Below are 25,985 nucleotides of genomic sequence, written 5' to 3'. Positions count from 1 at the left end.
GCCCCAAGCATGTGCTTGGGTGCCTGGTGCCTGGAGCCGGCCCTGAATATAAGGCCCCAAAGAGTTTAATTTTAGATTTACATGATGTGATGAGGGAAGGGAAGAGTGGACAGATTTGAATACAGTATTTGCTGTACAAGAACAGATCTTTCAGCCTAACTCTCTAATTTTCTTTTTAAGACATTTTGTTTTTAAACTTTGTGGGAAGGTGAAACTTCAGCACTCCAAGGAGTTAAGGTCTCCCTCAAGCTGTGCCTGCTTTGGGGATTTTCTGAAATTTCCCCAACATTAGCTTTCTCCACTGGTGCTAGCCATGAGCGCTAGTGTAGAGCGACTGCCAGTGTTCTTACCGTTATGTGATCTAGACCTGCTCTGAGCAAGGACAAAAGCCTTGAGCCTTCTCTACACTAGAAATATAAAACACTACTGATTCCCCATTGCTAGCACTAATAGAGCTGCTTTAGAACTAGATCAACAGTAGGATAATTTTGGAGACTCCTGTGTGGACCTAGCCCTAGTGAGACCTTTAATTCCCCTGGAGTGTTAAAATTCATCCAAAGGTGGTGGTGGTTTAAGTTGTACTGAAATGGTGCATAGGTGTGTGCTGGACCCATTGCACAGGGGTGATTTTCACCCTACATGAAGCAGTATGCACACCTGTAGTGCTCTTTACAAATGCTGATGATAGTAATGTGTGTGGATCTGATCTCATTTATACCAGTATAAAGCAGGAGTAACACCTTTGAAGTCAGTTGAGTTACACCAGTGTAAATGAGATCAAGACTGGGGCCCAGTGGCCTGAGTCCTGTACATTCTGCACACATATGAGTTATCCCACTGATGTCACAAGTCACACTCATACTTAAATGCTTGCAGGATCGGGGCTGCCTGCTAGATAATGAACCCTTTATTCCCACTGATAAGCAATTGCTTGTATGAGTCCTCTGACTGACATCAGTGGGACTACTACTTAGCAAGTAACTGATCACCAGTGGGAGTGAGATTATGATTTTGGTTTTGGGAGGATTATGTTCTTTGTTGTATCAGTGCTTTATGTTATCGATTACATATCTAGGCCTAAAAATAGACGCACTTTAGCATCATGTATTGGAAAACAGAAATTAAGCACTACTATATGGATCTGCTACTGTACTTTAGGTGGAGTGCTGCAAATGGTGAACAGTCTGTTTGCACATGTTTATTGCTCAAGATGGGAGTGTGAACAGCAGATTAGGAGATGATATGTGACGTGTTCTTTCCTTACTCTAAAAGTACAAGGTCGTGGAATGAATGCTTTGCCTTACTAGTTGCGCTGCAGGTCTGTTCAGATGTGTTTATCTCTAAGAAAAAAACACATGTAAAACAAAAATATAGAATGACTCAAGTCAACTCCTTGCTCTCTCAGTGTGTATGTGGAGCTCCATTATCCGTGTCAGACCCTAAGGTAGGTCTTTCTAGGACCTTACTTAAATCAGTGTTCTGCTGCTGCTATCAGAGGAGTAGTTTTTAAATGCCAGATCCTCAGCTGGTGCAAACTGACATAGCTCCATTGACTTCAGTGGAGCGAACCTTATTTACACCAGTTAAAGTACTAGCCATTTGCTAGGATCTATAGATTTGTTTGAGATCAATTTTGTTTGTTCTCTACAGAAATTGCAATAGAATTCATAGTTTACCTATTTGCTCTATTTATAATAATAAATTTTGCATTGTCAGTGGAATAATTTAGTGCAGAACGCTACCTGTATTGATTCCCCCCTCTTATTGCAATAATCAAATTAAATATTTAGACTACAAATTCCTTGTAGTACCTAAAATTATTGCACACAATGATATACTCAAAGGACCAACAAAAATTGGCTGCTTAATAATGGTGGCCTTCCAAAAAGGTGGGCAGACATAGATTGTGCGTGTTCTGTGAATATATAAAATTCCAGCAATAGAAAATGGCTGAAATGTCATGGTGCCCTGCTCTAATTGACAACCAAATATTGTATCTTAAGTGCTTTCTTGTTTGCTGAATATGTGTCATTTCTAATCTTTTAATGTTCGCATAAATGTAATATGGCAGGCTGAAATATTTGTTATTTAGAAGCACTGAGAAGATAGTACCTATTTTCTAAATTGTAATGCAAGCTATAATAAAAAAATGGGCTGGAGGAAAGAGAGGAAGGAAGGAAGGAAGTGAAAGCAAACAGCACAAGCTTGTGGTATGTTTGAGTTATTACAACTGAGTCTGCTAGCTCAGCAATGATTCATTATAGCCTGTCTTTTTTAAAGAGCTTTCTAATTCAGCTGTTTGAAATCTCATCAGGCATCCATCCAAGTTGGTTGTCAGCCCAGGGACACTATTTTCCTTCTCTCTCTTTCTCTTTTGGTTCTCAGTCAAAATTGTTCAAGAAGTTAAGTTGTTTCTCTGCTACAGAGCATTATGCCATTTGTAGCAGATTCAGCACTTTTCTGGTTCTTGTGTACTATTAAAGCTGCTTAAAAGAGTTTCTGTGTTGCATTTATCATGACACAAGGGACTGAAATCTCTGTTACAATCCATTGGCTCCGCCATGGGTCAAAGATGGTTTCATTGAAGCAGCCTTGGTTGACCACACAAAGACCGTAATATAGGGCCAAGTTATTGCCTTTGGTGTAAAAATCTGTGGAATGGGAAAATATACCTACACAATTCTGTTGAATTGGAGGGCTGCTGTTCTGCCACATGCTTCCCTTACTAAGACACAAAGGCCAAGGGAAAGAAGCTAAGGACACTGAACTGAATCCTGCAGTTCTCTAGAGCTGACATCCCTCTATGCACCTATCAAGCTTCCTTCCCCCCAGTATTGGTGGTGTGGCAGGTGGATGTGCTGGCCTGCAGTTGGTTCTCTCTTTTTGGCTACCTGTATATGCATCTTTTGCTTGTCTTTGGAGGTGTCACAGAGCAGAACTTAATGCCAAAAAACTGCTATGTTAACCCACAAGTGACTTTGCTATGTAAGCTAAGACCACTTCTACTAAGAGAAAAACACACAGACCACATGCCCTACAAATTCTTCCACAGTTCACTACCCCAAATGCATGCAGATTTTGCCCTGTGCTAAGCTGCAGCACAGAGGATGCCTGTGGCTATGTACTGTAGATGAGCAAGCAGCTGAGCAGCCTTTTCTCCTCCATTCAACTCCACATCCCTTTTCTATGCAATTCCCATGGGTTGCTCCCCTACACACTGCCCTGAGGGCCCATCGTGTGCAACATCATTATTTTCAGTGGGTTGATCTTAGCAATTACATTTTATATAGATGTAAATTGTTCTAAATAGATAAATACATTATAAATCAGGCAACACAGTAAGAGTTCAGATTTCCCTTTCAAGCATCCATGCTTTGGCCTTGTGGAAGTGATGAACCAAAGCCCACACTAAGTCACAATGAAACTGTCTGAAATTCACTGTTCATGAAAGTAATTAACAATCTGTACGTATACCACCAGCAGATCTACAACACTTTTGAAAAGGGGGTAAGCATGGCTATCTTCATTTTAGAGACTGAAGCAGTAGATCCTATGACTTGTTCATTGTCACACACTAAGTCCCTTGTAGAGACAGGACTAGAGCTCAGTTCCCCTGATTCCCAGACTCAGTGCTCAGTCGCCGAGTTCATAGCTACCTACCCTTGTTAGCTGCCTGCAGTGTTACCTCTTTTCATTGTGAAAGGAAAATAGAGCAGAATAATACATTTCTGTTAAATGTTTGCATAAAGCTCTTTTAAAAAAGAGAAAACCGTGTATCATATTTTCTGTGCAGACATTATTTTCAGGCTGTTTGTTCAGCAAATTCGGTATTTATGTCAGGATCTGTTGCCACTGGGAAGATAATAATCCAATCATAGTAATGTTGTTAGCAATGCTCATTTGCCTAATTCGTGCTTATGATGATGGGTCATCGTTAGCCATTACATACAGTGTAATGTCTCTGTGGCAAAGTTATGTATTTAATTTGTTCCTGAAGCGTCAGTTTCATTTATTATAATATGGTGTTGTTTATGGGTACTGTAACACTTTTATAGCAAGTTAAACCATATGCCGTATGAAAAACATATTTTAAATTTTTCTGTATCTGAAAATGCTGTGGCTTATTTGACTTGTTCACCTTTAAAAAGGTTGTTATTGATGACCAGTGGAGGATGTCCCCATCCCAGGATGAAGAAAGGATAGATGCACAAAAGTTCACTCCCAGAAGATGGGGCTCTGGAAAAAGATCTCGGCCAAGGCCACTCTCAGACTATGGTCAGTTGGCAATCAGGAGTTTCTCAATACCAGAAGATTCAGTTGCAGTGGAGTCTCAGAAAACAGACTATGTAGATGGTGAAAGTCAGCCTGGATTGGCTTCTGTGGAGTCTACAGCTCAAATCAGTACAGTAGGTCTCCAAAGAGGGCGAAAACAAAGACCCATCTCTGTAATAGGTGGGGTCAGTTTCTATGGGAGCAGCCAGACAGAAGAAATAGAAGATCTGCTGACACAAGTAAGATATAAGATGTGCTCTCTGCAAACTACAAAAGACTCTTCCACCTCCTTGCCTTTATCTTCAAGCTAGAAAATAGAGTGGACATTTCCTTTCCTTTCTTCTCTTTTTCCAAGCTGACATCACATACTTTGTTTCGCTTTCCTTGTCTCTAATTTTTCGTAAAAAAAACCATAACATAAGATCTTGACTTTTGGATAATCTTGCTTGCATTGTAAACTAACCCTCTTTCTTTCTTGGGACGTTATTTCCAGTAGCTGTTTAAAAATGCTTATTTGTTTATAATAAGGTCACATGTATTTTTGATTAGTCTACAACACACAGGATGTAGAATTCAGGTGAGAGGTGCATACAAATAATATTATAAATGCAATAAAGTATTCATAATCCTTTGAAACCAAGCCTCTTAAAAAGCTATGGGTATGAACTGCTTGGTATTAGCGCACGTATAGTTAAATGGATAATCCATTCGAAAACATTGTAGAACAGACCAGGATCTCAGACTGGATGTCTCAGGGATTTGCTAACATGAAATGGAGTCTTTCCATTGACTTTAATGGGCTGTGGCTCAGGTTCAATCTCTTTCACTTAAATATGCTTATGAGCAGCAGCTAAACAAAATTGATATAATCTGACAGCACTTGGGTAGCTTGTGAGAAATTAGTGGTCTCAGTCCAGTTTCTAATTGACAGGTGTTCATACAGGAAAAACATACACTACTTTATTCCTTGGGGAATTCTGCACTAGTGTGCAATGCAGAATTTTGCAGAAATTAACTTTGTGCGGGCAGAATTTTCTTTCCTCCACAAAATGGACTGCAGTGCTGTTAGCGGCCACTAGGGGCTGCTGGATCCAGCAGAGCCCAGCTCGCACATGAAGACACTACAGGGGAGGGGGAGGGGGCTAGTGGGTTCCTGGCAGCTGCAGATCCCAGCATGTCCTGAGGGAAGGAGAGGGCGGTGCACAGGAAACTCCATGCAAGCCTGGGACCGATCATCGGGCAGTTTCTCCCTCTGGGTGCCTGGGCTTCGGGGGAGTGGAAGGGGGCAGAGAAACAGGAACTGGGTTGTAATAGGGGTTTCTTTAACTCTTTACTCCTGGGGGAATTTTTTTCTGTCTGTATTGTTACAGACATACTTGTAGACAGGCATTTTGAAATAAATTACCAAAATAATTGAAACTGGCGTGATTATGTGGTGGTATTTTGACAAATAAAATTTGCAAAATTTTTCAGAATTTTAAAATACTGTGTGCAGAATTTTTTATTTTTTTTGGCACAGAATTTTTTGGTGCAGAATGCCCCCAGGAGTAACTACTTGAACTGGCCCCTTTGTTGGCTGTGCTAAGGGGTCAAGGAATGAATAAATTTGGGAAATGAAAGCACCCCTCTCTCCCCTAGAGGTAGTCTACAGCAGAGTTGAGGCAGTGAAAAGAAGCCTGCTTAGTTGTACATGTTCTACAGATAGTAAGAGAACTTTGGTCTCAAGTCCTATCCACAATGCAGTCTCTCTGTTAACATGTTCTCCACGTAACGAAAAGGTTTGAGAACGCCTAGTTCAAGCATTTGCTAAATTGATTGAACACGGAAAAAAATTATAGCATTTCCTTTAAAAGTACTTTGAAGTTGTTAAAGAGACCTGATTGCTCTTAGTCTTAATTGTCCTCATGAGACTCTACCTCATGCTGGGAAATTCAATGCAGTGTCATTAAAAGCAAGGCCCCCACTGAAAAGAAACAATGATCCCACTCCCTGAATAGGAATGCTAAAACAATGACAGGTTTTTCAGAGTTTCCTGTGAAAACTATTTTTTAACATGGATATTCTTATGTAGTCAGTAATTCTTTCGCTCTGTAGTATAATATAGTTGTCCTTGACTTTTTCCTGATCAAAAACAGCTGGATCCTCCTGCACTCTTTTCCAGCAAAACGGATTGAAATCAATGGAAGTTTTGTCTGTGTACAGACCAATGCTGCAGTCCCTAATAAAACATCTATATTGTTTAATTAGTTAATTAAATACTTAACTTTTTGTGTTCATGTGAGCCATTCGCATTATTATCAAATCTATGCCTTCATGAATTGTAAATAAATATTAGTTGGTTTTCAAGAGGTGCTCTTTAATACTGTTAGGGCTTTAAGTCCAACCTACCTTGATAGGTGTCCCATATTTTTTGAGACTTACCTCAAGGATTTCAGGAATATGTTGTCATTTTTTTTAAAACCAATTGTTGCTACAGTGTGCAACTTATTTAAAAATAACCTCACCTGTTTCCCACTGGAAACAAATCAGTGCTTTCCTCTTGTAGCTTCCATGCATCAGTTAACGAAGAGTCAAAGAACAGAATAGGTTTTTTTAATTGCAGCTTTGCTGCCACAAAGATGGGATTAAATAAATACATTGTTTTTGGAGTTAAGACCAAAAATATGTGACAACTTCCAAGGTAGGTACATTTTAATGACCATAACAAGGGACATTTAGGTCTCAATCCTGCTCCCATTGAAGTTCAATGGCAGTTCTTCTGTTGCCTACAAAGGGATCAGGATCAAGACTTTAATGGTTAAATTATAATTGCCCAGGAATAAATACATTAAAAGTAATTGGCATTGCGGATATTGGGTGTTTGTTATGGAACAATTTGGAGTTGCTTTTCTTGCTTTAGTTCAGTAGTGCAGTTCTGAGATATTGATATACCATAGGAGAAAATAATTAGTAAAGAATGAAATAATAATTAGATCATATTAAAATATATCAAGATATTTTTCAGTCCGGTGTTTGGTAGTTAAATTGCTACTTAAAATGTATGAAAAAGACTTATGATTGAGGAACACATATATCAGAACTATTTCATAAAGAGCTTTTAAAGCCTAATTTTCATGTAGCAGATTTTTTTTTGAAAGTGTTGAACATCAGTGGAATGTGAAAAAAGTGCTGTTAACTCGTTTTGTTTTGTCTGACAACTTCGTGTGGGGGGAGAAAGCTTTCAAGCAATAGTAAATCACTTGTGTCATACCAGTGGGTCGACAAATAGTTCATAGAGAGGCTCTGGTGTTTCTATATGCTTAATTTACAAGCCTAAGAGGAAAAACAATTAAGAGGCTAAGGCCATGTCTACACTAGTGAGCTTACAGCGGCACAGCTGTACCGATGCATCTGCACTGCTGTAAGATCGCTCGTGTAGCCGCTATGCCGACAGGAGAGAGCTCACCTGTCGACATCATAAAACCACCTTCATGAATGGCAGTAGCTATGTTGGTCGGCAGGAGAAGCTAAAAGGTGCCTAATTTGCGTTAATGTAGTCCTGTTTCAAACAGGACTACATTACCGTGATCTAGGTACCTTTTAGTTCATGCTGGCAGGATCTACACAGGGCAGTGACAGTGCAACACTTCAGTTCACACCCCTGTAGTCCAGGGGCCATGCAGACAAGCTCTAAGAAAAAAATCAGGGTTAAGATTCTTTTTTTGGTTTAACTATAAAGTATGTTCCTCAGCAGCAGGACATTTATCTCGAACAACATTCTGGGAAATTAACACACCTGGTTGTATAATTTCTATTATTTTTCTTTTCAGTGTTTCCATTCTGTTACATATTTACAGTTGGCTAACATTACAGTAAACTGTTCTGAGATGTTAGCTACCAGAGCATTTTAGACATGGAATATTATGGAGTGAAGACTGAAAAGCAGAATATACAGTGTCACTAAACGTAACAGAAGGTTATGGAGTTTTTAATATAACCGAGAACCTTAATGCTATAAGATATTTACCATAATATTGTGTATGGAATGTGGTGGTCAATCAATTTAATGACTGCTTGAACTAGGGGTTCTTAGTGTCCATATAGTCAGCTTGAGAGTGTAAGGAAACCCTGTTTCATACCTGTAGCTGTCTTTGGCTTACTAGTAGCTTTTACTACTAATAATAATGGATTTTCTTTTTTCTTTCTGTAGCCAATAACACGGCCTCCTGTTCCAGCCCACCAAGTTCCCCCATATAAAGCTGTTTCAGCCAGGTTCCGGCCCTTCACCTTTTCACAAAGCACCCCCATTGGCCTGGATCGAGTGGGACGGAGGCGGCAAATGAGAGCATCTAATGGTAAGTTTTACAGGTCTTTTTAAGGGGTTACAAACCAAATGTGTTACGAGAATGGGCCAATTCATCAGTGCCTTGGATGGTGGGTGTAAACTACACATAGGATGTAAATTGATGCAAATGGTAAAGTAGCTTATGATGAAGCTGCTTTATTTTATACCTTCCTGTTAGTGCTTGTCCTGCTATGCTCAAGTTACACTTGTGTTGCACACCCACTGAATGGTAAATTGATTCAAGTTGCTCCCCTTTACTGCTTGTACTCATATTTCAATCCATGTACTCCCTACTGCTCACTGAAGGCTTGTGGAAAGGTAGGCTGCATTAACTAAGGGCTTGTCTACACGGGCACTTGACAGCGCTGCAACTTTCTCGCTCAGGGGTGTGAAAAAACACCCCCCAGAGTGCTGCAAGTTTCAGCGCTGTAAAGTGCCAGTGTAGACAGTGCACCAGCTCTGGGAGCTATTCCTCTCGTGGAGGTCACTATGCCACGACTACACGGCCACGTTAAAGCGCTGCCACGTAGCTAGCGAAGACGTGCCCTTAAGGTATAAGTTTAAAGCCCATTAAAGCACACTAAGCCTTTGTGTGGAGGCTCTCATTCAGAAGTCAAGTGGCAACTGCTGAAAGAGAGTGTTCAGAGAGGGATTTAATGAACTTTAACTAAGCACTTTAAATTCATACCTTTAGTTAATTCAGATTAATTTCCAATGTAGAAAAACCCTAAATCACCAAAGGATTTGTCCCAGAGATTTGTATGGGAGTTGCACCTGCTTACTACAAGAATGAATGTAGCCCATGACATTTATCCAGTTTTATGTAAAGTACAAATCCTTAGAAAGGACTGTAAAATCAAATGCCTTTTTGAAGCAGTGTCTTTTAATGTCCTTTTGATTTGCACCTTACATTTATTCTCCAGTTCTGCTTATCATTAGCACTTACTTGCCACATTATCTCAAGCTGATAGCAAGAACAATAGTATCGTCTCATAAATCATTAATTGGCAGGAGATGTTAAAAAGGAGCTTGGTCAATACCATCTGTCTTTTTTCAGATACTAGAGAACAATTTTACTCATTTTTCATTATCAAGGGCCTAAAAAGTCAAAGTGCATTCTTCACTTCAGGCCCCTTCACTTCAGTATTCTAAAGAATAGCTGCTGTAAAGCCACTTACAAATCTTCACTGTACTGCTCCATATATACATGGAGTAAGTAGTGTTGAAATCAGGATCTACTGTGACTGAAGTGGAAGATCTTATCAAATAGCACTTTCAGTGTTTCTTTTTTTTAAAAATTAAGATCATTAATCAAATAATTTTTCAGGAGCCTGTATTTGTTGCAGATTCATACCAGTTCCAAGTCGAATTGTTAACTAGATCATGCAACTTTATCTAAATTCCAGGGAAGGAAGACCCTTAATCCACAAATACATTATTTTAGCTATCAGGGTATTTACATACTGCATGCTAAAATCCACAGAAGACAATCACTGAGATGGAAAAGTAATATTAGGTAAGTATTCAAGGTACCTTTAGCCTCTTCTAATGTAATTTCACAGCTAGAAATGGGACCAGCCAGTTCTCCGATCACTAGCAGGTGCTCCATGGACCACAATTTGGGAATTACTGGCTGTAGTATTGAGATTGTGTGTGTGTGTGTGTATATATATTACAATATTGGAGACAGTTCTAAGTGTAGAAGAATTTATAGTCCAGTTGAAATGATTAAGTAGTACCTCTCTCCATGAGTAATCCCATTGATTCCAGTAGGACTTCTCACTGAGTAAGGAACTAATCCATCATGAGTTAGGATGAAGAAATCAGGCTTTTAAATATCACAAAGTGGGGATTTTTTTTTTAAAGTTATGCTTTCTGTTTCATCTTTGGAAAAATAGCATTGGCTAACAAATACAGCTACCTCAGATTAATTTCTTCTTTGTTATTTTAGCTTTAGTATATCCAAGGTTTCATAAATATAAATGTTTGAGGATAACAGATTATGAAAGTAAGGATTTCTGTCATTTGGGAAAGGAGTGAAATCAAAGCAATGCTGGTCATACCTAGATATTACGTTAGCAAACTAGTTATTATAACTACAAAAGTCATACGTGAATAGCTTTCTAAATCAAAGCCCTGATGGCAAGTGGGTGGAATATTAGGAGACAGCAAGAGCAATATATCTATTTTTTCTTAGTTACAGGAAAGTTTTATTTTGTGTTACCTAATATGAAATTATAGATATAGTCAGGGGTGAAAGTAAAAATAAATGCTTACCAGTACGAGGGCGGCTCTGGCCCACAGAAGGGGCAGGGCCTCGGGCGGAAGGGATGCAGGGCTGGGGGCTCCGCCTCCCCCAGCCAGCCCATCCGCGCTGCCTGGCCCCCGCCACCTGGGGCTCTGGCAGCAATTTAAAAGGCCCCGGGGCTCCGGCTGCTGCTGCGGTAGCAGTGGCGGTGGCCAAGAGCCCCGGACCCTTTTAAATCGCCAGCCCTGGGGCAGCTGCCTTTTCACCCCCCTCCCGTCAGCGGCCGGGAGGGGGAAAAGGGCAATGACGTTAAAGTGCGGCGGCAGCGCTTTAACATCGTTGCCCCTTTTGCCTCCCCTGTCGGTGGCCCTGCCAGTACGGGGTCCCTACGGACGGTGGGGAAGGGGCAGGGACGTTAAAGCACTGCTGTGTACGGGCCAGTACCGGCTTCTTACCAGTACGCCGTACCGGCTCACTTTCACCCCTGGGCATAGTGTACACCCACTAAAAGCTGTTTTTTGGGTCTCTGATATGCAAGTGGCACAAGTAGAGATGATGTTCTTGTTAGGGGTAGCAGGAACATGTTTGGTGGGAATTTAGATTCAATATTCAGAATTTCCCAACAGACTTGACTCTTGTTTGATTTGGAGTTACAGTTCATGCTAGCTGGACATGAGAGGATTTAAATGACAACTCTCCCTCACCCACAGCCAATCAGAGTTTCATGGTGGGGTCGGCTACTGTGCAGGAAAAAGATGGAAAGTAAAGGAAAATAAGGTTCTGTCGGGGCCATACCACAAATATTGGGAAATGATCTGGCAGTGGTTGCAGAGAGTTTTTAAGTAGTTCCAATGAATAATGGAAGGTCACATAGTTAATTTGCCATTTTTTTTTTTTTTTTTTTTTACATATTCTGATCTTTTCCCTTTTCCAGCTTCAGGGTCCGGGAACCCACCTTGGGAGGGTCTTGGCTCCAGGGTGAGGAAAAGGTCCTGGCTGCTGGGGAGAACGGATTCTCCGCTTGCCTGCTGCGCATTCTTCTCCTCCTCCTCCTCTTCCTCATTCACAAAATCCTCCTCCCTGTTGCGTGAGACTCCCCCCTTGCAGGTGTCCACAGACAGTGGTGGGATAGTGGTAGGGTCCGTCCCCCCAGAATGCCATGCAGCTGATCATAGAAGCGGCATGTATGGGGCTTTGACCCAGAGTGACCGTTTGCCTCCTTTGTCTTTTGGTAGGCTTGCCTGAGCTCCTTAACTTTCATGCGGCACTGCTGTGTGTCCCTGTTGTAGCCTCTCTCCACCATGGCCTGTGCGATTTTGGCATATATATTAGCATTTCCTCTTTTTGATCGGAGTTCTGCCTGCACAGATTCTTCTCCCCATACAGCAATCAGATCCAGTGTCTCCCATTCACTCCATGCTGGAGCTTGTTCGCGAATCTGGGACTGCATGGTCACCTGTGCTGCTGAGCTCACCACGCTGACCAAACAGGAAATGAAATTCAAAGTTCCTGGGGCTTTTCCTGTGTACCTGGCTAGTGCATCGGAGTTCAAAGTGCTGTCCAGAGCGATCACATTGGAGCACTCTGGAATAGCTCCCGGAGGCCAATACCGTCGAATTTCATTGGCACTACCCCAAATTCGACCCAGCAAGGTCGATTTTAGCACTACTCCCCTCGCCTGGGAGGAGTACAGCAGTTGATTTTAAGAGCCCTTTAGGTTGACGGAACAGTCTTGGGTGTTTAGATGCATTGCTTATAAAATTGACCTAACGCAGCTAAATTTGACCTAACCTCGTAGTGTAGACCAGGGCTCTGAAGCAGACTTGAGGACAATGAGAAATCCTACCTTGGAAAAACCTGATTCTAAGACCCAAAGCCTGAGATTAGGTTTTTATTTTTATATTGAAGCAACAACTTCTGAGCAGTATTGATGTTTCTTCTTTCTTCCTAGGAAAGAAGGAACTGTGTAAACTGTACAGTTGTTACAACTTGAAAAGAGGTGGAATGTGGCTGGATCTATGTTCAGCATGTTCATATACATGGCCTAGAACCCTGCAAGCCCTGCTGAGGTGCTGGTGCAGAGTTGTGTTCTTATTGTGAGGGATGCCTCATTTTGGCCTCTCTTTTTTTTGTGTCTGCATTTATTTATGGATGCAGTTGATGTCATTTAGATTTCTGCATGTCTGATTGTGTCCTCAGTTATTTGTGCTTCCTCAGTCCCTTCCTTCTCCCCTTCCCCCAATCCTCTTGTGCAACAAGCAACTGGCCCACAATAACTCGTGATATTTTGGCTGCCTTGCTTAGCATGGGGCTAGGACCACAAGGACATACAGAACTTTTTGGGGCAAATGCTGGTCACATTGAAATCAATGAGAGTTCACTATTGACTTCACACAGGCCAAGGCCAGGTGATATTAGACAGCTACCATAATTAACAAACAGATATTTGTTGGTCCCTTGAGTCGCTACTGAAAGGAGTTTTCAATGTAGTGAGATCTAGCCATCTTAACTTAATTTTTTTGTCCATATTTTATGCTATTCCTTTTTCACCTGCCTACTCACATTCTCAGAGGTGTGATAGAGTAATTCAAAGGGGTGAACCTGTTTTATGTTATAGTTTTAGGATTTTGTCTGGACAGCACTTGTTCAGTGTGAATTCTTCAGTCGTTGTTGCAGATCCCAGGGTTGGGGGCTTTTTATGACTTAAGCAAAGGAATTTTCTATGGATGACTCATTTTTTAGTTGTTTACTGATTTGTATTGCAAGACACCTTGCAACTGTGCTGTATATGTGCTTTTCATAATATACGGTAGCTTATTGTAACTGTGATTATTCAGCAAGTCTGTTCTCAGCAGGGAATTATGGTGCAGTTCAATGATTCAGAAGGGAGAGCTGTATTTTTCATGTCCCCTGGTTGTCTTCAAAATGCAGCAGATCCTGGATTTTAGTAAACAAACGTCATTAATATTGTGTTATAAGTTTGGCATTTCATTCTCTCCCTGAGATGGTACAATAGGAAACCATGTGATTTCTGTGGGTGTTGTGATATGCTGTATGCAAAGTCCCTTGGTGGTTTTCTGAGCATATTACTAGAGAAACCAGCCCCTAGTAACAGGACTGGCATAGCTAAACGACGTTGTTTCCATATAGAGAATCAGTAATTCTGAGTCCCATCCACAGACATATAGCGCCATGACTTCTTTTAAAATTATTTCAGGATTTTCTTTTTATACCAGTTTTCAAAAAATTAGTACAAATGCAGGTTGTTGAAGAGTACATGATTTGACTGTAGGAGCAAATCCTGCCCTTGCCTCTAGAACCGATGCAATTCCCCTATGCAAAGGGGAGCACAATGCTGGGATGATAGATGCTAATCTCCATAGCATCCCCTGTGCTCTGACATGAGAGGGTTGGTGGGGTCATTGCTGAAGTGGGCTATGGAATGAGTGGAGACAGGGCTAAGTGGCTATTCGTGTCCTTCCTTCTCTACCCCCTGTGGTAGAGTTACACTGAGGCTGTGGCCTGAGTGAGGGAACACCTCCTCTGCCCCATCACCCCTCAGAGCAATTGGCTGCTGTTTAGAATTTGGGTTATAATGTAGTGATAGTCACTTGTAACCAAACAAATATACCACAGTTTATTTGTGAAGTAACAGCGGCATATAAGAACTGTGAAAAATACCTTTGGGTGTATAGTTATACCTACACATTACATTTTGGAATAATATCATAAATGCACAATGTTATGCAAAGCAGTATTGGAAGACATATTTTTGCATATGGCTAGAAGAAATTGCAACTCCCAATAGCCTTTTCCTGTGACTTGGAGTAAAAAAGATGTATCCTTTGAATTTAGATTGAAACTCTAGTTCACATTTAGCTGCTTTAATGAAAAGTAGCAAATACACTCTCTGGCACTGACAGGACTGAAAAACATTCTTCATTGCAGTGTCATTAGCTACAGTGCAGTAGACTGTAAGTACATTATCAATGAACACTGTATATACAGGTTTTTTCTTTTCTGTAACTTCCTCCCTAAGGGTACCCCATGATGTCACTGATCCACTAAACCCACAGCTATAGGAACAGTGAGTGAGCTGTCAGTTTCGAAGTAGGCTCTGGCCTGATATGCACATACAGAAGCTCAAAGCAATGAATAAGCTGTTTCTGAATTTTCAGTAGCTCAAAGGCTCTAAGCCTTTCTGGTTCTCTGTGAATCTTTTAGGACTAAGCTTCACCTATTAAAGGCCAAGCCCCTACTCTGTACGTTGTTTTTGACAGCAGCATGGTAGCCAGGGGGGAAATGGCACGATTTTGGAGTCTGGAGAGCCTTCAGATGGGTATGTGTGAGTAGAAGGTTCACTCTTCCTTATTCTCTGTAATGTTTCTGATTTAAAATTATCAAGTGTTAGTGTCACTGGGCTTCATTCTGATCATATTCATGTTGTTGTAAATAATGTAAACTCCACTGCAATCAACAGTTACACCAATGAAAAGCTGGATAGAGATCAGAATCAGGCTCACATTGTCTTAAGTTTTTGCAATCCATTAGAGCTACAGGGATACCCATCCCTAGCTGTAAAATATTTACTCCTGCCGGTAAACATTAGAGGAATAGATACAGAGAGTAAGTGATTGGTGGTTGTTGTTTTTTTGTTTGTTTGTTTTTTAAATCTAGCTACCAAGGCAATGGAAGCCTCTTGACTGGTAAGGAATAATGAGCAGTTACCAGCCGAAAAATTACACTCCTTTTTCATCTTTAGTTAAATGTTTTAGAGTATTTATGTCTACTATCTTTGCTGCAACAAACCAGTTGTCAGTACTGATGTTACAATGCGGCTGTAAAAATGAGATCCGGGATGAAATTTAACACTTCAGATTTGAGGCTAGAAGCTGATTTGTATATGTTATTTATTTACAGATTTTCGGGAAAGCAATGTCAGTGAGTTTTAAATTATACCACTTTTAAAGTATATAGTTCTATTAGTTTTCAGATTTGTAACCCTATGGCTGAGAGATCTCAACTTTTTAATAGGAATTTTGCAGCCTCCTTTATTAGCTCTATGAGACATTAATATGAATGTGTATTTTAAAATGTTTTGTGGTGGGTAGAATAACTGTGTTGTTTTACGTCAAGACTAAGGGCAAAATTGTGCCCTTCTAAAGAAAGAAAGCCACAAGGTAAATGTTTTAATTGATCTCTGCATCCTATGGCCTTGATTACTCTTGAAAAATTAGTATCCATATAAGTGGAAATGCTTGCAAGGGTGCAAGTGTAAGCACTAATATAGACAGGGCTATCTATACTGTCATGAAAACCTATGGGTTACACTGTACAGACTGTTTGCGTGGGATCCAAAAAGCAAGGCAAGCCTCTCTGGTAGAGGTGGTTGGGAATTTTTTGGCTGGCTGGCTTTTTGTCGAAAAATGCTGATTTGTCAAAAAAAAAAAAAAAAAAACACAACCTTTTTGTGGAAATGTGTAATTTTTGACAAAAGTTTTGCTGGGGAGGTTTTTCAGCTTCAAGATGGAATTTCTGGTCAAAACAAGAGTTAGAGAGGGAGAAATCCAACCTAGAATAGCCAATAGCCTGCTGGTTAGGTCACTCACCTGGGATGTAGGAGAGTCAGGTTCAAGTCCCTCTTCCAAATCTGGCAGAGCAGATTCCAAACCTGACTCTCCCAGGTTCCATGTGAGTGCCTTAATCTCCCCATCTCTTCTGCCTTTCTTCACCAAAAAAACCAAAAAACAAAAAATTCAAAATCGCTTGATTTCATCCCACCGCAGAATGGAGAATTTTTTTTTGAATCTTGAAAATTTTAATGGGATAGGAAAACCATTTCCCGCCTAGTTCTACACTCTGCTTTTTTCTCCTTCATAGCCTACTCCATGCAGGATTACACTGCAGGCCATCTGCAAGGGCAGCACATGAATCCCCCCTTCGGGGAGGCTACCCCGGCCCCGCCCCTTCCATCCCTGCCCCCTGGAGCCTTGAGCCTACCCCTCCCCGCACCATGGCCAGAGAAGCCCCGGCCCACCCGCCCTAGCATCTTGTGGCTGCTGGGCAGCCCACCCTAGCCACGCCGGTCGGCCCGAGCACTGGCCTTCCTGCCTCAGCTGCCAGGGCCACCGGCCAGCCCAACACCACCCTGACCCCCTGGCCACCGGCCAGCCCAAGTACTGGCCCGACCCCCAGGCCAGTCCAAGCACCGGCTAGTGTTGCCAGGTGTCCAGTTTTCGACCGGAACACCCAGTCAAAAAGGGACCCTTGTGGCTCCGGTCAGCACCACTGACCAGGCCGTTAAAAGTATGGTTGGCAGTGCTGCCAGTGCAGCGGGGCTGGCAGGCTCCGTACCCAGCTCTGCGTGGCTCCCGGAAGCGGCCAGCATGTCCCTCCGGCTCCTAGGTGAAGGGGCAGCCACAGGGCTCTGCGTGCTGCTCCTACCCCGAGTGCCGGCTCCACAGCTCCCATTGGCTGGGAACTGCAGCCAATGGGAGCTGCAGGGGGCAGCGCCTGCAGGCATGGGCAGTGTTCAGAGCCCCATGGTCGCCCCTTCACATAGGAGCCGGAGGGACATGCTGGCTGCTTCCAGAATCTGGCTGAGGTAAGTGCTACCCAGAGCATGTGCCCCAATCCCCTCCCGCACCCCAACACCCTGCCCCAGCCCTGAGCCCCCTCCTGTACCCCAAACCCCTCATCCCCGGCCCCACCTCAGAGTACAGAGCCCTCACATCCCCCCCTGCACCCCACTCCCTGCCCCAGCCCACTGAAAATGAGCGAATGAGGAAGGGTGGGGGAGAGTGAGCAACGGAGGGAGGGAAGATGGAGTGAGCAGGGGCGGGGCCTCAGAGAAGGGGTGGGGCAGAGGTGTGGCCTCAGGGCGGGGCAGGGGTAAGGGCAAGGGTGTTCGATTTTCTGCAGTTAGATAGTTGGTAACACTAGCACTGGCCCAACCCCTCGATTGTTGGTCAGCCAAGCTTCCTGAGCACACCAGGCCACCAGCTCGAGCTGAGTCCCTTCTGGCTTCAGGGGAAGGGAGAGCGAGGGTGGGGCTTCGGGGCGGAGTATGGGTGGGGCCATGGCCTGGGTTAGGGGAGACTAACCTGGCCTATTATGCCCGCTGCCTCTGACCATCTGCCTAAGAGTCATAAAGATTATGGCCCAGATTTTTAAGGGTATTTAGGCATTGCTGTGCTCAGAATTGCAATGCCTAAGGGCTGGTCTACACTGGGGGGGGGGATCGATCTAAGATACGCAACTTCAGCTACACGAATAGTGTAGCTGAAGTCGAAGTATCTTGGATCGAATTACTTGGGGTCCACATGGCGCGGGATCGATGGCTGCGGCTCCCCCGTCGACTGCGCTACCGCCGCTCGCTCTGGTGGAGTTCCGGAGTCAACGGTGAGCGCGTTCGGGGGTCGATATATCGCGTCTTAATGAGACGCGATATATCGATCCCGGATAAATCGATTGCTACCCGCCGATACGGCGGGTAGTGAAGACGTACCCTAAGTGTCATTCTCAAAAGAGACCTAGGCACTTATGAGCCTAAATTGTTTTTGACAGTCGATGGGATTGAGGCTCCTAAGTGCCTAAACCCTGTTTGAAAATTAACTTAGGCTCCTAAATAAGTTAGGCAGTGGAATCCTGAGCTCAACAACACCTAAATACCTTTTCAAATCTGGACCTAAGTTTTTTCCTCTGAACCAGGGACCCTGCAGGAAACTACTGTATCTACCTACCTGTGACACAGGCCCAAAAATGTTAATGGTTTACATCCAGGTCTACTTCTGTGTAGCTCTGTTTGCTTCAGTGGGGTTATTCCCAATTTGTATGGGTGTGTAAATGAGAGGAAAATTACTCCCTGTGTAAATGAGAGGAAAATTACTCCCTAAGTAAATGTGGTGGTGTTATATTTTCAAGAGCAAAGGCACTTTCTAAGGGGTTTTGCCTTAGCCTATTGGCAGTTTTATGTTCACATTTTTTATTAAATTGTTTTTGTATGTTTGCTTGTCTTTGATTAAACCAAATTACTCTGTTTCAAGCCTGTCACTATTGTTTTAGTTGTTACAGATGGTGAAACTGAATCTTCTGCCTTAGTTGATGACAATGGTAGTGAGGAGGATTACAGTTATGAGGAGCTCTGCCAACCCAGCCCTAGATACCTGCAGCCTGGAGGGGAACAGCTAGCAATTAATGAGGTAAGAGGAGGATACTTTCCAGTATGTCTAACCTTTTGGTTAAAGTGATGATGCCTCATATAACTGTACTCAAGCTTGGTCAAGTCTGGGATCCAGACCTTTTTGCTGCATTATCTAATTTCTCAGACAGATAATTATACAAGGACAGATTTCTCAAAATACTCAGCTCATCCTGAAACAGGTTGTATTTATTTATCTCCTTTTTGTTTAATTATGCTTGTTTAGTTTTCTAGCAGTCTACAGATTGGTCTTTGCTGAGCTTTTGTCCTTCACCAACTCTCCCCCCGCCCCCCCATTTCAGCTAATAAGTGATGGCAGCATGGTCTATGCAGAGGCACTGTGGGACCACGTGACTATGGATGATCAAGAGCTAGGCTTTAAAGCTGGGGACGTCATCAGAGTCCTTGAAGCTTCCAACAAAGACTGGTGGTGGGGAAGAAATGAAGACAAGGAAGCCTGGTTTCCAGCTAGCTTTGTCAGGGTTAGTAACCTACGTCTGTCTCTTTTCTACAACGAGGGCCTGATTCACCACTGCATTATTGCAGCTTTACATCAGTTTCCTGGTAAAATGTCAATATAACAATGGTTTGTTTTATTTTGTTAAATGTTGCTATTCTCGATTAAGCATTCATATCTTTATATCCTTGGTTCATGCTGAATGCCCCAAACCAATATTAAATTGAAATTAAGTGCCTGATTCTCCACTGCCTTGCATTTGCAAATCAAAATTGTAACTCCTTATGACCACTTTTCACAGGCATAAAAGACTACACAAGGGACAGGGCAAAAGAGAATCAGGCCCAAATATTTGCAATCTACTTGGCCACATATTACTGTCACTTACTCCTGGGTAGCCCTTTCAAAATCCAAATAGAAATGAGGACAGAGACCCAGCTTATCGTTATCATTATTATTTGGACTATGTCCCATGGAGGTAAAGGAACCAGCACTAATACCACTCAAGAGTGGTCAATATGTACAGAAAGAGCACAGCAGTTTTGGGGATGGAGGTGGGAACATCTGTTCTACTCAGCATTCTCTTCTGATACTCTCACTTCAGAAAAATGTATTTTTAACTTTAGATATCAGTGTGAGTGCCCCATTCTTTGGGAAAGGAGGACAATTGGGGAAAGAAGAAATGACTGTAACTGATTACTTCAGATCAGTGTCATCCGAATTTAACATGAAAAATAAAGCCACAATTTACTTATTTGAGTATTGGCAATGAGCGCCCACTGCTCATGGTCTCTAATAAATCTGCACTTCTGTTAACAAAAAATACAGGCAACATTTATATGATGGCCTTCGGATACTATGGTGATGAAGGCCGTATGGGTACCCAGAAAGAAAGAGTGGGCCCATTACTGAAACCTTTACATTAGTAGCCAGTGGAAATACTTGCATAAGAGTTACATGATAGACCTTATTAGGACTGGGGACCAGTTATATAATATTAATAATAATTAATAATCAGTTATGAGCTGCCTTTATTGTAATTAAATAAAGTTTGTAATAATTGTTAACATTTGTTTTTGTAACACCTTGCTGCACTACTCTAGCTGTCTTTTCTGTTATGAATGCAGCTACGAGTTAATCAGGAAGAACTTGGAGAAAATTGTGGTAGCATCCAGGATGAAGAGCAACATGCAGATGCTAGCAAACATCGCCAAAAAATTGCTGAAAACAAGGATCAGATGAGAACCAATGTGATACAAGAAATAATGAACACGGAGAGAGTCTATATCAAACATCTCAAGGACATCTGTGAGGTACAGTGTCAAGCCATAGACTTAGAGCATTCCACAGACCTAGTTTGAAGAAATGTTCCTTATGAGTGAAAACTTGAGCATTTTCTGTTGTCAAAAGATTCATCCTTGCAATTCAAAGGCAGTCAATGAGAATGCTCTCTTATGCAGTTCTAACTCTCTTCTTTATTGAACACCATAATGTACTTTTTTTAAAGAACACTTCATTTTGTCCCTGTTAACAATGCATTGCTTTCCTGACTGCAGTTTCCATGTTAGGGGAGAGAGTCCAGCTTACTTAGTATTTCCTACCACTTTGCATCTGTAGATAACTGTAAACCCATGTAATACTGTAGTACACCTCTACCCCGATATAATGCGACCCGATATAACAAGAATTCGGCTATAACGCGGTAAAGCGGTGCTCCGGGGGGGGCGGGGCTGCGCACTCCGGCGGATCAAAGCAAGTTCAATATAACGCGGTTTCACCTATAACACGGTAAGCTTTTTTGGCTCCCGAGGACAGCGTTCTATCGGGCTAGAGGTGTATCTAATTACAATTTAGTGTCTGAACATTTTGAAGGTGGCCTGCAGAGGAAAAAATGAAAAATTGGATTTGTTCTTTTTTTTCTGGTCATTTATTATGTAATTCTATTTTTTAAAAATATTCTGCTTGTTTAAACTGCAGAAAGATCAGTAGTATCAAGACTTACCTTCTCTGTTTGTTTTTTGCTGGAGTTTCCTTGGAGGACCAGAGACCTGTAATAGGAGCATTCTCACACCTTAATTGACGTTTGAGCCTTTAACTATGAACGTTTTTTCTCCCACGTGTGGTTTGGGTGTTTGAGTTAGAATAGTAAAAAAGAACCAATGAAGGATGGTAAACAGCCTGACCAAAAAAAATCACTTCTCCTTTCAGTTTGTTAGGTTTCACTTCCTTTCTGCTTGTTATTTCATAGTCCTATTAGTTCTCCAGTCATATATAGAATCTTCCAGGAAAAATAAAAATAATAAGAGCTGCCCTTCTATATTGTGGCAAACAAGCAGATTATTTTTTATCAGGCCTAAAGAAACAAAACAAAGGCACAAACCCATTTTTTTCAGGTAATCTTTAAAATGTTTTGCTAAATTTCAATTCCTTGAGCAAGATCATCATTAAGATACACTTTTTATCTATGCCAGGGTAAGTGTAATTCAATCTTATACTTCAGGACATAAGCTATAAAAGGTCAGGGAGGGATTTTTACCAACATGTGTATCTCTGACACATTTGGCTTGCTTCATAGTGGGTGAATTTCATCTTCCATTGAAGCATCAGGTATTGGCAATTGCTAGAAGAATACCAGACTGGCTAGACCAACAGTTTTGAACCAATATTACAAATCTTGTGTTGCTTTATGAACGTAAGAATTTATCTCCTTGACTTGTCCAACTGAATTGCCTTCTGTCTTCAGACTAGCCCCAAGTTGCTTGCCTCTTTTGCCATTTATTCTTTCAGGTACCATTCTGTTGCTCCAGCTACCAATTTCTATTTAGTTATTTTCTTTGGAGGGTGTAGATGTTTTTTCTAGTGATGTAGTATGTGTGAGAAACTAACGTTAACTTTCATTGGCTTAACTCTGTTGCTGAGATACATCAGTACATACATTGATGTCAGGAGGAGCTGGAGCTCTCAGGATTTGGCCCACTGATATTAATTCTTAAACATCACTAATCCAGTTCATCTGTGGGTTTTTTTAAAAGACAGAGTGGCTGTGCATTTAGTGGACCAGTGCTAATGCACATGTTTTCCAAGGGGAATAAACGTGCCCAAGTTCAGCAAAGAGTGAATCACTCATGGCTGTGCAAGCAGGACAGTGAGGCTGGTGGTGTGCTTATATGTAGGTCTGAGTCAGAGAAAAATTTACTCCAGAGGCTGACCCAGAGTTACAAGATCTGCACAAGAAATAACTTCCCTTGTGGGAGCCTGTGCACCAAAGCAAAAGGCAAAAAACACCAACTTTAGGCCGGACATGTCCGGCTTTTGGGTCTTTAAATAGCCGTCCGGGGGGAATTTGTAAAAAGCTAAAAATGTCCGGGATTTCCCCCCGGACGGCTATTTAAAGACCCAAAAGCGAGGACAGGGCAGCCGCGCTGGGGGAACCGCGGCAAGCCGGCGCTGCCGGCGCCACTCACCTTTCCTCCCTGGGCCCTGGGGCAGCGCGCAGCTGAGAGCTCCCGGCGCGGCGGCGCCAGCCCACGGGGCCCCCCGCCTGGCCGGCAGGAGCCTGCAGAGCGCAGCCCTCCCCCTGCCCCGGCACACAGAGAGGCAGGGAGGTCTCACTCCCCTGCGTGCTGCAGCGGGGCGGGGCCTGTAGACTCCGGCAGCAGGCAGCGGTCGCCGGGCAGAGAGCTCCCCCCGCCCCTACCCCCCTCCCCTCCACCTGACCCAACCCTAGGAAGGGGCCAGAGGGACTGGGAGGGACCTGCCTGCTGGATGCTTCCTGGGAGCCGCTCCAGGTAAGCACTGCTGGGCTCACCTGGCCCCCTGGCAGGTCCCTCTGGGGGGGCTCCCCTCAGACCCACTGCCCTCAGGCCCCACCCTGACCCTGTTCCCTCAGCCTCCCCCGCAGTTCCCCCTGTACCTCCCACCCCGAACCCACTGCCCTCAGTCCCTGCCCCCGTTCCAACAGCCTCCCCCACAGTCCCCCTGCTCCCCCCAACCCACTGCCCTCAGCCTTGCCCTACCCCAAATCTCTTCTTCAGCCTCTCCCGTCATCCCACCCCCATCGCTCCCCCTGCTGTCCCACCCCCTCAACTTCCCACCATTCCAGTACTGCTCCCCTCTGTCTCATCCCCTCCAGACCCTGTCCCTCTCCCCAACCCCCCAACCCTCCCCAGCCCAGCCCCATTGTCTCCCCCGCCCCACCCCACTCTACACAGCTCTCTCTACCCTGTCCCATTCATGCTCCCCTCAGCCCCTACCCTACTCCCCCCATCCCAGTCCTGTCCCATCCCCCTCAGCCCCCCCCAGTCCCAGTCCTGTCCCCCTCAGTTCCTCCACCCTGCTTCCCCCGGTCCATCCCCACACACCCACTGACTCCCTCGACCTCCCTCCCCCCAATCCCACTGCCTGGACCCACCCCCGTCCCACTCAGGACATGCATGAAAAAGAAGCAATGGGCTTAAATTGTAGCAAGGGAGAGTTAGGTTAGACATTAGGAAAAACTTCCTAACTGTAAAGGTAGTTAAGCACTGGACAAATTACCTAGAGAGGTTATGGAATAGCAGTCATTGGAGTTTTTTAAGAGGTTAGACAAACGCCTGTCAAGGATGGTCTAGTTGTTATTACTCAGTCCTGCCTCAGTGCAGGGGTTTGACTAGATGACCTGTTGATGTCCCTTCCAGTCCTACATTTCTGTGATTCACACTGAATTGCCTTGTGCCACTGTCTAGTAGTAGTGGCACACAGTTCTCTGACATGCAGGTTTATAAAATTGTAGTTAATATACAGTTTAGAGTATAGCAATTTTAAAGCTCTGCATGTTCAGACCAAATGAGCTGAAAATTGTGATCTTGTATTCAAAACTATTAAGATGTGGGCTGAAATAAAATCAGCACTGAATGTTATTCTAAAATTGTTTTCCAAATATTCTTAAACTCCCAGTTTATCCCCCGCTGATGTTCATTGTGAAAAGTATTGCAGGTCTAATAATAATATTTGGCACTTTTGTAATTCACTGTCCAACATGTGTTTTGGGCCCTCCTCTGGTGGATTTTTAGAGGATAACTGTATAGCTACCAGCTAAGGGAGTTATAGCTTGAACTCAAGTAGTAGAAGCTCATACTTTTAAGTCTGGATGGCTCGGGTTCAATCTTTGGTGACTAGTTATGATGGAGGTTGCTACACTTATAATCCCTTTAATCAGAGGTTCTGAATATGCTTTGTTGTAGGCAGAACTAGCCTATAGTTAAGCAACCGAAAATTTAGAATGGGAAGTGTTGAAATGTTGGGAAGCCTTATAATTTTGCCAATCTGGAATGAACATCCCATCTGAGGGATGGGGGCGGGGAGAGAGGAGAGTGAGACAGGACCAGGAAACTGGGACAAGGAATCCAGAGCGGTAGTGGGGGGCAGTTGAAATCAGATGAGGAGCTGGGGCGGGTTAGACAGCAATAGGATAGACATAGACTGGAGGGGACGGGGAAGAAGGGTCTTTGACTACTAGAGACCACTCCGTTCTCTGAACATTTGATTCGCGGGAAGCAGGGGAGGGGGAAGAGTAGGGGGCGGAGCGTTCAGGGGAGGGGGTGGCGTCGGGGCAGGGACTTTGGAGAAGGGACGGAGTTGGGGCGGAGCCGGGGGCGGAGTTGGGGCGGAGCCAGGGCCCCTTGGAGTGTCCTCTTTTTCCAGGACTGCAATATGGTAACCCTAACCAACTTGGCTTGAAGCATTGGCACCTCCCTTAAAAGGCAGGGGTTGGGAAGGTAGGGACATGCATGGTAGCACCCATCTGTACCCAGAAATGGTATTCAGAAACTCCAAGAGTCTGCTTGAACCTAGTTACCTCACTGCAGCAATTGCAAGTTCTTTGGTGCTAGCAGCTCACAGGGAGATCTGGGAGCAACATGCCTGACAGCGTCCAAAGGTACAGACCTGGCAAACATCTCCTAACCACACGGTTTAACCTCAGTGCTCACGTGCACCTGGGTTCCATACCCTATTGTGTGTGCAACAGATGTTTTCTGGCAGCCATTTTAGCATACTGTATCCCATTCTCCCCACAGTGCGTAAAACAGCAGATATTTATTAGCTTGCCAGGTGTGCCTCGCTGCTACATATTTGTTGATCATATGCCTCTCTGTGACATGCGGCAGGAGCTGACCACTTACCTCAGCAGAACCCTAATCCTTTCTCTTCCTCCTGGCTGCATAGTTGTTTGTATTACCTGCTCTTTGGTACTGAATGCAGAGTAGAAGTTACTTCAAGTGCTTTGTGGGGTTGGAGCATTGTAACATATCTACTTAGAGACTGAGACAGATGTACTGAACTGAACCCATACAGATAGACATAAAAGAGAGAGAAATATTTGTTAATGGAGCATTTGGGTTTTTAGGTAGCAGTCGTTCCAGTACCAGTTGGGTCCTGTCCATGCTATAGATTTTGCCGTGTTTAAGCAGTGTTTAAACACAGTAGCACCTCAAGCGCATTATAA

The 25,985-nt window shown here is 43.3% G+C and overlaps 1 protein-coding gene across 3 annotated transcripts in view; it reads left to right on the top strand.

The window, feature by feature from the left end:
* LOC112103661 (spermatogenesis-associated protein 13) overlaps window positions 1–25,985 on the top strand; it is a 91,075-nt gene that overhangs the window by 45,108 nt on the left and 19,982 nt on the right. For all 3 annotated transcript variants that reach the window (XM_026653628.1, XM_026653627.1, XM_026653629.1), the window contains 5 exons: window positions 4,149–4,511; window positions 8,462–8,606; window positions 18,909–19,045; window positions 19,347–19,526; window positions 20,629–20,814. In XM_026653628.1, the coding sequence (XP_026509413.1) occupies window positions 4,149–4,511; window positions 8,462–8,606; window positions 18,909–19,045; window positions 19,347–19,526; window positions 20,629–20,814 (1,011 nt within the window). The remainder of the gene's footprint in view (window positions 1–4,148; window positions 4,512–8,461; window positions 8,607–18,908; window positions 19,046–19,346; window positions 19,527–20,628; window positions 20,815–25,985) is intronic.

The sequence above is a fragment of the Terrapene carolina genome, unplaced genomic scaffold (assembly GCF_002925995.2).
Source record: "Terrapene carolina triunguis isolate 2854851 unplaced genomic scaffold, T_m_triunguis-2.0 Scaffold141, whole genome shotgun sequence".
Classification (NCBI taxonomy): domain Eukaryota; kingdom Metazoa; phylum Chordata; order Testudines; family Emydidae; genus Terrapene; species Terrapene triunguis.
This window is presented reverse-complemented; position numbering and strand designations above follow the sequence as displayed.